The following is a 14,032-nucleotide window of genomic DNA, read 5'->3' as shown; positions in this document are numbered from 1 at the left end:
GAGAACGAAAGCATCCGCAACACAGAAATCTTACACTGAGATGAAAGAAAAGAAGGAAATTGAAGTGGCAAACCTTAAGGAACAGAACAGTATGGTGGGGGAGATGCTTAAGGAGACTGACCTCGAGAATGAGAAGTTCAAGCAAGAAATGATCAAGGCCGAAAAAGAGCTACAGAAGAAAAAGGCTGTTGTCGCCTCGCTTCTGGAAAAAAACATTGGCCGGCAAAAAAACATTAACGAGAAGGCTGAGAAAATCAAAGTTTTACAAAAGGACTTGGCCACGCTGACTGACCTACATCACACTCTGGTAGAGAAAAACATCATTTTCGAAAACAAAAATATGAAATATACTCATTTACAACAAGCAGTGAGAAACCTGCAAGGTCAAGTGCACAACAAAATGGAGACCATAATTATTCTACGTGTGCAAGTCAAAGAACTGCAGAAGAAGATCGCACTTTTCGAGAATGAAAAACAGAACAAGTTCAAAATGGAGCAAGCAAATGTTGAACTCAAGGGTGACAACGACGAGCTGAACAGAGACATTGAAAGCCTCGGCACGAGATTGAAGGTTAGTGAGCAACAACATAACAAACAGAGGGTTGAGATGAGAAGGCTGGAGAAGCAACTGAGACGCATCATGTTTGATGTCGAGTCCTGCATGGTTGATATCGAAGATCCCAGGAAATTAAGAAAAGCAGTGATGAAGCTGAAGACAAACTGCACTGTCAGTTTTAACCAAGTACAACAGGACGAAAGTGCTGTCTTGATTCAGAAGGTTCAGCAAAATGAATTGATTATTCAGAACATCCGCAGAGCCAAAGAACGTGTGGAGCAGAGGCTGGAGTTCCAGGCAATAAAATTCAACAAGGAGATAAGCAATTTATTCAAAATAGTCAACAAACAGGACAATGAAATAACTGACCTGAAAATCAAACTCCAAAAAGCAGCCTTGCATAAGCACATTGGTTGCGGGATAAGGAAGATGTAGGGAGATATTTGACTGAATTTCTTCAGCAGCGTTGAGCCCCCCGGGGCCAAAGTTTGGTAACAGAAGCCGCAACTTGAGGGTCACATGAAGAAGGTCCTGTGACCTCAGAGTGTGATGATGTCAGAGGCAGGTGTGGACAATGGACAAAAGCACAAGTGCCAAAGCAACTCCAACCTGGGGAAATAGTCGACGCAACGCCAAATATATCTGGAGGCTTAAGCTTGCAGCATGTTCCAGAGCCTGAAAGAAAAGTCCGCTGCAGCTAATGTGCCAGTAGAAGAGAGTAGAAGATGAATCATCCTCAACTTGTTCAACATATTCAGGTAATTAACCAGCTAGTTGGATAAGTTATTGTTGAAGATACGTGGGTGTTTTTTTAGTGCACAAAATACAGTGGAGAGCATTGTTACCAACTGATATCGCTAACAATGGCTAACTATAGCTAGCCTGTGATACTTTTGCCTCCATTTTTTTCTGTTTTTAAAGTGTCACTCCCAGTTCCGCACCATTAGCCACCGCTAGCTGCATTTGAAAGAACTAAGCGACATGCTGTTTTAGCGCGCTGAAACTTTAACAGTTTGTGTGTATTCTGTGAAGCCAAGTATTACACGATTACACCACTAACATAAATGGTGTTATGGTAGCAATACCATTAGCGCAAAATGCCTTCACTATGTTTTCACCGACAGGTGTAACTGTTCTCGGGTCACAGTGGGAGCAGCCCGGCGTACAACCTTCACCCTGCCTGGCAAAGAACATGTCGCCACCTCGCTGAGGCGCTAGCAATGTCAATGTCGCAGGTTAGGGACTGCTTTGGTATGTGAGCTGGTGACAAAGTATAACACACTGGAGGTTGAAGGAGCAGGAGGGTTATTAATACACACTGCTACTGCTGTGGTGACCCCTAAAGGGAGAAGCCAAAAGAAGAGGAAGTCACTTTTACGAAAATGTGTTTCAACAAGTAATTTGCTGTCAGCCTTTTAAATTACATACAGTATGTTGCTGTATTTTTTATTGTCTTGTTTTGATCTTAATGTGTTGTTGACTCAACCCAAACCCTTGGGATTAATAAAGACTTGTTGAATCTAGAACCATCTTTAACCTTCAAGGTACACATACCAAACAGGTTTAAATGTGAACAGTACCCCTCCCTAAGCAGAAGATACTTCAATTTCCCTGGAATTATCCTGCGGATAATTGGCACCACATGATGGTCAGTCACGGTTGTTTTATAAATAAATGTGACTGTCACACAGGTGGTTGTTCTGGCAAACAACAAAAGCTATTGGTTCCATCCAGGACGGAGCAACTATAACGTTTAAAATATTTTCATGTACATCTGACACAAAATTATACGACATCGCGGCAAAGATTTGATGAAATCAAACACCAGTTAACTAGAAATATTAGAAGTCGTAAGAGAGTCGGTTGCAGAAGTGCACTTCACTGGCGACACTGATGATAGCACGCACAAAAACGCAATCCAATCTACTTTAGATAGACTTTATTGTTGTACACATGCGAACAAAAACAGTTCCAGGTTTGTGCACAAAGCCAGTAAGCCAGTCACTGGCTGTGTATCAGTGTAAGTTCCAAGTCCAGATAAATGGTGGTAAATCTGTTGTGGCGACCACTAATCAGGATCAGCTGAAAGAAGAACACATTTTAGAACACATTAGTTTGTGATCGCAGAGTTTGCTGACTAAGCAGAAGAAGGCAGTAATGCAACATTATGAAACCCAACTGCTGTTTAACACCATTGGCAGGATTACTTAAGCCTAACTGGTCTGGAGCAGGCTAAAGGCTTTCGTGAAACTGAGTCTAAGCCTAATGAAATTACCATCAACCCTCACATCTTTTATTTGCTGTTTATTTCTCTCTACAGAGGATACAATGTAAGCTACGGGTTTCTTTTTGACAGGTGTTTATTTTCTCATAATCACTGTTCACAGTTCAAATTCATTCTCATCCGACCAAAGGAATGTAAGAATGTGCTATAATAGATTTTGCCTATTTGTTTTCATTGATACATCATGATTTTTAGAAAATGAATTGCATTGTTCTTTCTCTTTTGTTATTTGGCACTGGGTAATTTAAAAAGTTAAAAAGTGTTTATAAATCTAAATTGTTAATAACTTTATAAATCTAAATTATTATTAAGGTCCAGTGTAAGAATGAGTGAGTTCTCATGGTGAGACTGCTGACTGTAACAAGTTTGAGGACTACAGTGGCCTTCACATACCAGAAAGTATGTTGTTCACCGACAATAGAACTCTAGATCTCTGTAAAGCAAGATTCTTGACTACAGTTCACGTAAAAGCCCCATTAAGTAACTCTGAGTAATTCTGAAAAACAGTGCCTGCATCTCCGCACAACCAATGTCTGGGTGATGCTACACTACACCGCACTGACCACTCCATTATCCCGTCGATCCGCTGACAGCCGTTTCTTTTTTTGCAGCAGAATTAACTTTCTTTCACCAACCACTACGAACTCTATAGCTAGTACTAGTAGGAGCACATTGCAGCTATGGTGCTTCTGCTTTGACTTTCAAAGTCAGTCGTGATGTAAAAAGCATCTCTTCCTGTTTGCAGTGCAGGAATGTCGTTGGGAGACGTAGCAACGCAAAACACCACTTTACCAAGAAAGACCGGGAGTCACGTGGAGCTGCAGCTTGCAATATATGCAATCTCTGCCAATAAACCCTCCAAAATGTTACACATTGGAACTCTAAACTTGTTAATTTATGCCACATCAATTTATGGTAATATAGTGCGTCAAGTTCTGGCCTATTCCTATTTAAACTACTTTGAGCCCTTGTTGTTTCTCACACTCAATCGCAGCTGATGGGCATTGAGTCCGTGAAGGTTCAGTGTTCGAGTCCTAACGGGGACCGGCTCTTATGATGCTTGCCTTGCCACTGAAATACTTCTTGGTCATAACATCCGTCCATCTATCATGTATGTGGAAAATCTTTTGAGTGTCATGGGAGAGAGCTCGAGCCAACCTCAGCTAGAACAGGACCAGTTAGAACCTTTCTAAGCAACTTTCAGACTATTCCACTGTAGCCTGTTGGGTTTGACATTTTGAAAGATGGTAAACTTTTTCTTGGGCTAGATTCATTTTGTGATGGTTGCAAGGCACGTAAATGCCCCAGCATCACAGTGCAACTCTAGTTGCAAAGAGCTGAAACTGTTCTATCTTCAGGTTTCGCCACAGCTGCGGGTAATCGACGCACATTTCTTCGTCTTACTCCTCACTTTGATCTTTTTGGAGCGTTTCGGCTAATGTTTCACTACTGCCTTCTTTTGCCTCTTCATCCATCTGTTCATTTGTTTCTTCTTGACATGTTTCGGCACTTGGTAACTCTAATGTGGCACTACCGCCGTCCTCTACTGTTTCCTTTGGCTCTTCGTCCCTCTGTTTGTTTCTGTTTTCTTGTGTTTTGGCAGTTGGAATCACTAATTTTTCATTACTGGTTCCCGCTCCTATTTCATTTTCCACTTCCACTCCCTCACAGTCAGTAAGGGTTCCACATTTTGCCTCTCCATTTACCCACATCCCCACATACTGTTTGCCTTTTTCGGCAAAGTACAACTTTCCTTTGCCATGCTTCTCGTCATATTGCCATTCGCCTTCATACCAGTCACCACCTATATATCGGATAATGCCCCTTCCGTGACGCTTATCCAACAGCCACTCCCCCATAAACACGTCACCATTCTCATAGTGCATCTCTCCCCAGCCACTGCGGTGGCCCTTCCTCCACTCCCCATGGTAATATGCTAAATCACTGTAAGCATATTTACCATGCCCATGCTTCTTGCCATTTCTCCACTCCCCAATGTACAACTGATTCCCCTTGGTGTATGTGCCATAGCCATCACATTTCCCATATTTCCAGTCTCCTATGTAGTTGGCACCAGACTTCCAAACCTGTTGTCCCATCCCGTGCTTCATGTCGTTCTTCCACTCTCCTTTGTATTGATCTCCATTGAGCTCGTAAATTGTGCTCCGCGGTCCATGTCTCTGTGACCTTCTTTCCACCACTTTTGATGGACATCGAAGGAAATTGTTTTTCCGTAAAGGCATGGCTACCAATGCCGTCTGATCTAATGTGGAGTATGTAACCTTTATGATATTTATGTTCAACACTTAAAAGGCAACATGACATCATCATACCGGCTGTCTCCATCTTCATGCCCTCGTCCAGGCCCGGGTCATCCAGGGGGCAGCACCATGTGTCTGTGCCAATTTTGGGCACCCACGCAGCACAGCAACATGGCCGCAGATAGAACTTTAGGCTTGTTTGGTCTGGCACGGCCTTCGAATGAGTTTGTTTTGGGTTGAGCACTTGAGACCCACGCACTTTGGGCACCCGCCTTCTCCAGCGGAACCATTGGGAATGGAGACATGCTGGTTCTGATAGTGTACAACTGACTTCATGTGAAACACATTTTCACGTTTTTACTACTTTTTTACTACTAAACAATTGGCAGCCTTTCCTTCCTTTCCTTACTTTGACTTTCCGAGTTGGTAATCCAACTAGGAACTCGGAAAGTCCGCCTTCCAACTACACCTGGAATGCGCCAATAGCAACTGTACCCTCAGAGTTGATCGTTTTCCACTTGAGAAGTTGGAAAAAACATGGATGCAAACGTATGCCTGGCTGCCCACTGTTAGCAATACCTGGCAATAACAACGGTCTAAATGGTATTTTGCATACAAACAGTGTATCAACATGTCTACTGATACCAATCTAACAGTCCTACTGTACGTGTACGGCTGACTTAATGTGACGCAAACGAAAGCTGTCTTGGAATTCCATGTCAGGGTTGGTGAGGTTGCTGCGACTCTCTTCTTTCGGGCAGCTGAGAAGAAGAATTTCGGTTTCTACCTCTAGGTGTCGCCCTCTTGCCCTCTTCCTGGTGTCCCCCTCATGTCTTCCATCACAACATCCATGGAAGAAATCAAACAGACACTACCACAAAAAAACGTCCATGGTCCGGTCCTCGCTTCTCATACAACACGACGCAGAGTTCATAACGTATAATGTTCGAGCAAGCTTTTGGATAAGTAGTGAGAGTTGTGAGAGTTTCTAGTCAATTTGTATTAGCAAAATTTGTGCTTAATAATGCCCAACTATTAAAGCTGTAATATCTGTGAAATAGTGGTACCAGCTAAATATGTAGCAATAGTATAGTACTATTATTAGCAGTAGCAGCAGCAGTAGTAGGAGTAATAGCATCAGAATCAGTAATCAAAGTAGGCTAAGTATTGTAATAGTAGTAGTAATAGCAGCAGAATTAGTAGTCATAGTATTAGAAGCTGTAACAGTAGTACTAGTAGTAGAAGCAATAGTAGTAGTCGTAGTTGAAGTACCAGCAGAATCGTAGTAGTGATAGCAGTAGCAGCAATAGTAAAAACAGAAGTACTAGTTGTAATTGTTGGAGCAATAGTAATCGTAGTAGTATGAGCAGCAGAATTAGTAATAGTAGTAGCGCTACAACTAATTCGTAAATAGTCAATTAGTAAAAAATAATATGTTATCCCTTCAATGAAATTCAGTAATAACATTTTAACACAGTACTTGCAGTAATCGTAAGAGCGATAGTAAAAAATAGTAGGTAGTAGTAGTAAGAGTAATAGTAGTAGCAATAGTAGTAGTAGTGCTACTCTGCTACTCTACTAATTACTAGTATTACGAGTACAAGTATTAGAAGTATAGTAACAGCAGTACTCGAATCGGTAATAGGAGCAATAGTAGTAGTCATAGTAGAAGTACCAGCAGAATTAGTAGTGATAGTAGTTGTAGTAGTAGTAGTAATAATGATAAGGTTTCAAAGCTTTGTTTTCAATATGTAAAAATAATGTTATCGCTGCAATGAATTCAGTAATAACAGCCGTAGTAATAGCAGGCATAGTTGTATTCACTTGTCAAATCCTCTGATTGACACCCAGCCCAGTAGGTGGCGGTAATGCGCCTGTAAGCCGGCTGCTGACCGCCAATAAGTACATCAGAAGAAGGAGATATTAGCTTGTGGCTCACGTGACGGTGACTCGGCTTCAGTCAGCTGATAAAGTCCTTCGTTCGTTGTTTCGTCCGCAGCACGAAGAGCTCGGTCACCGTCGAGTTTAACAGTTGTTTTTGCTCCGGACACGATGACGAATCTCTGCCCACTGTTCGTGTTCGCGGTTTTAGCGCTGAACGTCGACGCGCTGGTTAGGTAAGGAGAGAAACTCGTTAAGCTAGTAGTACACTGTTAACTCTGTGTGTGTGTGTGTGTTTCACAACTGTTTTTTGTTGTTCTGCAGCTCCAGCAGTCCTCTTTGAGACCAAAACCTGGTCCCATAACATATATGAGGGACTGGTTAAGATTTGAACCGTGGTTAAGTTAATGTTAGGAATTGGTCGGTTATGGTTAAGGTTGGGGATAAGGCTTTGTTTCGTGTGTGTGTACGTGTGCGCGTGCTTGTGTGAGCGATCTGTCTCCGTTGTCTGATCTTGTGACTTTGATTCGTCAATGCTGATCTCTGAATCTGCTCTGCTCGCACATAAGGACTTTATTATCATCATCGTTATTGTTATTATCTGTAATCAATGAAGTAGAACTGGGTCAGATGTTATCCCCAAAGCCCCCACAGTCGCTGCTGGTTGTTTAGATACACTATGGCCAGTCTTTACATTAGGTATATGTACTTAATAAGTAATAATAACACGGCAGAAGTGTGGTCTTTTGCTGCTGTTGCTCCTCTGACATGTTGTGGGTTCACAGTTGCACTCTTGCACCCCTTGGTTTAAGTCTGGGCAAAATGGCCATAATGTTCTGATTTAAAAAAACAAACAAACAACTTTCAGACCAGTCAATATTTGATCGATTTGGACAGAAAACAATAAAAACATGTGAAACACCCTGTTGTTTTTGCCTAAGGCTAAAATCTGCCATTTCCTTTTGTCGTTAAAGTATCTTCAGGGCATTTCACCTCAGAGAGCTGCCCTGACTGGATATTTACTCTTTTCAGGACCATTCTAGAGCTGGTTGGTGTGAAAATCCCAGTAGATTAGCAGTAGTTTCTGTGATACTCGGACCAGAACCCGTAGTTACAACAACCACACCGTGTTCAAACCCGTTTAAATCACAGTTTCCCCCTCGTTCTGTTGCTCCCTATTTGACCGTCAGCGGCTTGTCGTAACCATGTCCTCATGACTAAATACCCGGTCGGACTGGATTTTGAAATGCATGTCTATGATAATATTATTATTATTATTATTACTAAATAGCTGTCATGGTTTTTGTTTTCCTGTCCAGAATTCCTCTAACGAAGTTCCGCTCCATCAGACGCGAGATGACAGACTCGGGGAAAAGTGTGAAGGAGCTTTTGGCCGACAAACACTCCTTGAAATACAACCTTGGCTTCCCTTCCAGTAATGGACCCACTCCAGAGACACTGAAGAACTACCTCGACGTGAGTCGTTGGCTGTGTTTCCTCCATGTTTGCAGGTCTCTTGTCTCCAGCCTGATACAATAACCGTTTCTCCCCTTTGTCATAACACAGAAGCAAATTTTCACATTATTCCAATATACGTTTACATGTTTTTCCCATTGAATTACTCTCAGCCTTTCCAAATCCTTTACAAACAGGAAGTGCGTACAGTATGACTTGACAGAAAATCTGACCAGAGTCACATGAAGCCAAAGTTCGCTTCAGGTTTTTTAAAAAAAACGTTCTTGTCCGGTTAAACAGCTGATTTACTGCATGACTCGATGATCGTGGTGACCTGTGACCTAAAAACATCAGCCACAACTGAGCAGGTCATAATTTTTCAAATCGAATCTGCAGTTTGATCGTTTTATTTTGGATTATTCAGTAATTTTATGCCACTTGAAAAAATCTTAACATTAGCAAACAGTAAGTCGTCGTGTATCACTGCCCCATCGATATTTAAATGTCTTACAGTGAATATTGAACTGAAGATTGAGTTTAAAAATGTCCCCGACCCATTTGCTAGGATGATAAGTGGCAGGAAAATCACAATTAGGCCTCGTCCACACCTCCCTTTATAGTCTCCTTTGTTGTTTAAAGGCTTTTCATAAATGAAGAATTGTCTTTACACATACAAACCCCCAAAAAACGACGCTAAATGCTGTAGTTCACATGAAGAGGAAGTCGTTGCTTCACTGTGCTTGCCTTAAGTGTGGCAGAGGTTGAGAAATGTCCAGATTTCACAGCATCGGCCAATCAAATCACATGGCACAACTTTTCCAGCATAGACGCCAGCATGTTCACCTCTAGTTGACTTCACTCAAATGATTATTTCTTATTTCATTATTTCTTTCTTTTTCTCCCTCTGTCTCACCATCCTTCCACCTGTCATACCGTCTGTCTTACGTCCATTTCCGTCTGTTTCAAATGTCCCGTTTCTTGTCCTGAGAGATTACAGTAAGTGTTTTGCTGAGGTCATCGTGAGATTAGCTGCAGTCATGCGTTTCCTCAGTTGGATTATTTACCGGCAAGTTCCAGTTAAACCTCTACAAGCTGTCCAGACACAGATGTTTGTTTAAGATCCTAATAAATCTGTGTGGTCTTGTTATTTTCAAACCAGGCTCAGTACTACGGCGACATTGCCCTGGGAACCCCGCCTCAGACCTTCAGCGTGGTGTTTGACACGGGCTCGTCCAACCTGTGGGTGCCGTCCATTCACTGCTCCCTTTTAGACATCGCATGCCGTAAGTGCTGACGTTGTTTACACATCACCGGGGCGACGCAGTGTCTGAGCCGCTGTAAACACACCACACGTCTGTTTTCACAGTGCTTCACCACAAATATAACTCCGCCAAGTCCAGCACATTCGTGAAGAACGGGACGGCGTTCGCCATCCAGTATGGATCTGGGAGCCTGTCGGGATACCTCAGTCAGGACACGTGCATGGTATGCTCTCGCCTGACGCGGAATCCTCAAAGTAAACCGAGTGCCAACACCGGCGTTCGTAAACTTTTATCATTCCCGTTTCCAGATCGGAGACCTGGCAGTGGAGAAACAGGTTTTCGGCGAAGCCACGAAGCAACCCGGCATCGCGTTTATCGCGGCCAAGTTTGACGGGATCCTTGGAATGGCCTACCCTCGCATATCTGTGGACGGGGTGGCGCCGGTCTTTGACAACATCATGAAACAGAAGAAAGTGGAGAAGAACGTCTTCTCCTTCTATTTGAACAGGTGGGGGCAAGTTTTTGGCACCAAGTCAGTCAGGGGTCCAGAAACACTCTCGGGGTTCCCACGGGTCCTTGAAATCCTTGAAAGTTAGTGAATTTGGAAGTGAAGTTGATATTTAGGTGAATGTCTCCCTTGTTTGTTACGGCGCCACCTACTGTTTCATGCCCTGCATTGTTTGATGTGCAGAACAAATGTCAAGTTGTAATAACTAGCGGCGTTGTGGACACTGTCTCTCTCTGTGTCTCCGCCGCTGACGTGAGATTCCAATGAGCGAGTAAATGACGACGTGATGCCTGGGAAATGAAAATTCCAACATCTGTGTCATTTAAGAAAAATGAAAACGACCTCAGGGACAATCACTCGTCACAATCATGCAGAGCGGCTCTTACAAGTCCCCCTCTCATCTTAAGCTGTGTCAGCACATTCCGCCCTTGAATTAAAGGGAATTGGTCCTGAGAAGTCCTTGAACGATCCAAGAATTAGTGACATCTAATGGTGAGACTGCAGATTGTGTCCATTTGCAGACAGCATCAGGTGGCCTTCACGAACCAGAAACTATGATGTCCTAAATGTGGAACGCACACTCTGGCACAAAATGGCTGCCTCTGTAAAAGAAAGGCCCTTTTGTCTTAAGTACGTTCTATTTATTAATTCTATTTCAAAAATGATAATACACATATGTATGAGTAGTATGTTCAGAGATGGTGGCTTTAACGGAAGTGTTTTTAGTTGTGTTTTAAACACTGTGGTCGAACCTGCAGCAGTGAACAGACTCTGATAAAGCCGCTGTTCAAACGGGTCGACTGGTGAAGGCGGAGTGTGTTTTCACAGCTGTAGGAATCGGTACGTTTCTCAGAGTAAAAGTTCATTTTGCTTCATTATCTGCATCTTTCGCTTTATCAGCATTGACAAACTGCCAGAGTCGCTGCACGGAGACACGGCCGGAGTCTGTGCTCCGGTCACGCAGGAAGTACCGAACCATTCGGTGAACAAATCCTTTTTTTATGAGCTAATTCTAATGATTCGGCTGCACCGAAAAACACCCGCTTTGCCCGTCGCTAGTTTAAAAACAACGTCACTACAGTTCCTCGCCGCCGCGCCTGACTTTGCGTTTGCTTTTTTCTGCCAGGAACCCAGACACGGCGCCCGGCGGCGAGCTGCTGCTGGGAGGAACCGACCCCAAATACTACACCGGTGACTTCAACTACGTCAACATCACCCGGCAGGCGTACTGGCAGATCCGCATGGACCAGTGAGTCGCCGTTGCGTTTGGTTTTTAGACTCAAACCTAAAAGGGATTTTATTCATTGATTTAGTTTTCAAAAACATGTGTGTGCGTGTGCGACAGGTTGGTCGTGGGCAGTCAGCTGACTCTGTGCAAAGGCGGCTGCGAGGCCATCGTGGACACGGGGACGTCTCTGATCACCGGCCCCTCTGCCGAGGTCAAGGCTCTGCAGAAAGCCATCGGAGCCATTCCACTCATCCAGGGAGAGGTGAGTTAGAGGGGGCGGGGCCTCGTTGGGTTTAAGTCAGGTCCAAGGGGCAACATACTTTATATTTGTATTTAGTTATCAATAATCAGTTTAACCAGGTGATGAGACAACGTCCTCCAGACTCTGTGATGGGAGATGAACCAATCACAGGGAAGTTCTTGCATGTTGCTGCTATTATAGGGAGTTGTTGCTTAAATGGCAAAGAACCTGTAAAAGTGTAAAATACTTGGACTGTAAATGCACTTAAAGACTTTTTATAGAACAAACTAAATTAATAATAATTTTAACAGATCGATGGACATATCAGTAACTCAGTTTAGTCTCCGTGTTTCTGAAAGGAGGAGCCTGTTGTAACCGAAGGAGTTTCTTTTTTCTTTTTATAAATTATTTTCCTCCCACTAAGATCGTTTCTCGTACATGAAAAAAAAACAACAGGAAGGTGGCCATTTTAGGTCAAACACGTTATTTAGGCCCGCAGCGATCATGCAAGTCAGTTATTAATCAATTACTAAATGAATCGGACGTTTGCCGGTTCGAGTCCCCGCCTGGTCTCGATTGACCCTGGTGGGCTTTGCATCAGGAGGAGTCCTGCGTTAAAAAAAAGGCGGTGCCATTAACCATTGATGTGGCTTGTGTTTCAGTACATGGTGAACTGTGACAAGGTCCCGTCACTGCCCGTCATCACGTTCACCGTGGGAGGACAGAGCTATAGTCTGACTGGAGAGCAGTACATCCTCAAGGTGAGTCTGTGTGCAGCGCAGTTTGTCATCCAGCAGGGGGCGATGGTGCAGAGGCTGTGCGCTGTGTGATTGGTTTAAAGGACACACACACACACACACATATGCATACGTGTGGCTGTGTTTGATCAGTCGCAGCCTGGAGGAAGCCGGTTTGTTTGCTTTTCACTGTGCTGCAGGACCTCAAAGGTCGTCAAGTTCTACTGCCTCGTAAAAACAAATATCACGTTCAAAGTTTAGTGTCTTGAAGAAGCTCAAGGGCTGCAACTAAGCATTGTTTGACTCACTGAAAGGATTCTGTTTTTTATGATTTCTTCATCATATGGAGCAACGAAACCAGCGAAATAATCCCATTTAAGACGCTGAGAAGTAAAACCATTCATTTAGTAACCGATTCATCGAATATTAAATAGACACATCAGGTCCGTGTAGTGCTACAGTTCCAGCACGGCACGGCTCGGTTTGGTATGCCCATAACTACGGCTCCTCCTCAACGCCGTCATATGCCACACACTGTACCTTTTTACACTGTACCTTTTTAGCAGCAGCAGCAGCATCATCTGTGTCTCTGTGTCTCTGTCCTCCAGGAGTCTCAGGCTGGAAAGACCATCTGTCTGAGTGGCTTCATGGGTCTGGACATCCCCGCCCCCGCCGGGCCCCTGTGGATTCTGGGAGACGTGTTCATCGGTCAGTACTACACCGTGTTTGACCGAGAGAACAACCGCGTGGGCTTCGCCAAGTCCGCCTAAACCTAAGCACTCGCCGTGCCGAAGCGTCCCGTTCGGGCACAAAGAGGAAAACTACAGAAACATCCGAGCTGCACACGTTTATTTTTTTTCTCCGTTGCTTTGCAATCACTCTGTATTTAGCAATAGACTGTGTGTGTCGAGCCTAAATGCACTGATCTACACTGGTGTGTGTGTGAGTGTGTGAAAGAGACTGATGATGGGTGATGGATGTTCAGATCTGATCAGGGATCAGCTGATTGTATCAATAGAACACTGCCTCGTGAAGTGATTTCTTTTTTCTTTTTTCAGGGATTTGTTTTAAAACAGAAAAAGTGTAATTTGCATTTCAGAATGAACTTGGTTCTTGACGACTGAGTGTGATGTATTTTAATGTGATTGGCCTCAATAAACACCTTTTAAAACATGTTTTTACTTGATGTGTAAAAACTGTGATTTTATTACAAACAGATCGTGTGCGTTTTCCTCGTTAAGTGACCGAAACACACTCGTAATGTCATCAGTGAAAAAGTGATGACAAAAAACACACACACCCTTTTCAGTATGAAAGACAGACAGACTGACATGTCACCTCTCGTTCCTGCAGTCAGGCTGTAGCTGGTCACACAGGGTGACGTGTCTGTCTGTCTGAACAGGCCTGGTGGGACAGAACGGTCGCCCCCTGCTTTAAAGAGGAAGACATAAAAAAAAAACGCAGCAGCAGCATCTTGTTTCAGTGTTTCCTTTTAAGGCTGGAACATATTTAAAGTTCAACTCCAGAACTACTTTGTCACATGTTGAGGACGGACTCAAGAACCGTGTGTGTGTGTGTGTGTGTGTGTGTGTGTGTGTGTGTGTGTGTGTGTGTGTGTG

At 43.6% G+C, this 14,032-nt stretch overlaps 2 protein-coding genes across 2 annotated transcripts; one reads left to right on the top strand and one right to left on the bottom strand.

Moving 5' to 3' along the window:
* Nucleotides 1-2,646: 2,646 nt before the first annotated feature.
* On the bottom strand, nucleotides 2,647-6,572 carry LOC122772540 (MORN repeat-containing protein 3-like). Its single transcript, XM_044030686.1, has one exon. The coding sequence runs from the start codon at nucleotides 5,081-5,083 to the stop codon at nucleotides 4,241-4,243; it is 843 nt and encodes a 280-aa protein (XP_043886621.1). The 5' UTR covers nucleotides 5,084-6,572; the 3' UTR covers nucleotides 2,647-4,240.
* Nucleotides 6,573-7,023: 451 nt separating this feature from the next.
* Nucleotides 7,024-13,588, top strand: ctsd (cathepsin D). Its single transcript, XM_044030685.1, has 9 exons — nucleotides 7,024-7,218; nucleotides 8,302-8,458; nucleotides 9,597-9,720; nucleotides 9,804-9,922; nucleotides 10,008-10,207; nucleotides 11,334-11,456; nucleotides 11,553-11,697; nucleotides 12,339-12,437; nucleotides 13,022-13,588. The coding sequence occupies exons 1-9, from the start codon at nucleotides 7,154-7,156 to the stop codon at nucleotides 13,181-13,183; spliced, it is 1,194 nt and encodes a 397-aa protein (XP_043886620.1). The 5' UTR covers nucleotides 7,024-7,153; the 3' UTR covers nucleotides 13,184-13,588.
* The last annotated feature ends 444 nt before the right edge of the window (nucleotides 13,589-14,032 follow it).

This window comes from Solea senegalensis, linkage group LG7 (genome assembly GCF_019176455.1).
Source record: "Solea senegalensis isolate Sse05_10M linkage group LG7, IFAPA_SoseM_1, whole genome shotgun sequence".
Classification (NCBI taxonomy): domain Eukaryota; kingdom Metazoa; phylum Chordata; class Actinopteri; order Pleuronectiformes; family Soleidae; genus Solea; species Solea senegalensis.
Note: the sequence above shows the minus strand (reverse complement) of the source record. Positions and strands in the feature narration are given on the sequence as shown.

Bases quoted from the DNA above. Each gene is read 5' to 3' on its own strand.
- LOC122772540 (XM_044030686.1), bottom strand. From the start codon at position 5,083: ATGCCTTTACGGAAAAACAATTTCCTTCGATGTCCATCAAAAGTGGTG.
- ctsd (XM_044030685.1), top strand. From the start codon at position 7,154: ATGACGAATCTCTGCCCACTGTTCGTGTTCGCGGTTTTAGCGCTGAAC. The intron at 7,219-8,301 runs GTAAGGAGAGAA...TTTCCTGTCCAG, and splicing joins AACGTCGACGCGCTGGTTAG to AATTCCTCTAACGAAGTTCC. The intron at 11,698-12,338 runs GTGAGTTAGAGG...CTTGTGTTTCAG, and splicing joins TTCCACTCATCCAGGGAGAG to TACATGGTGAACTGTGACAA.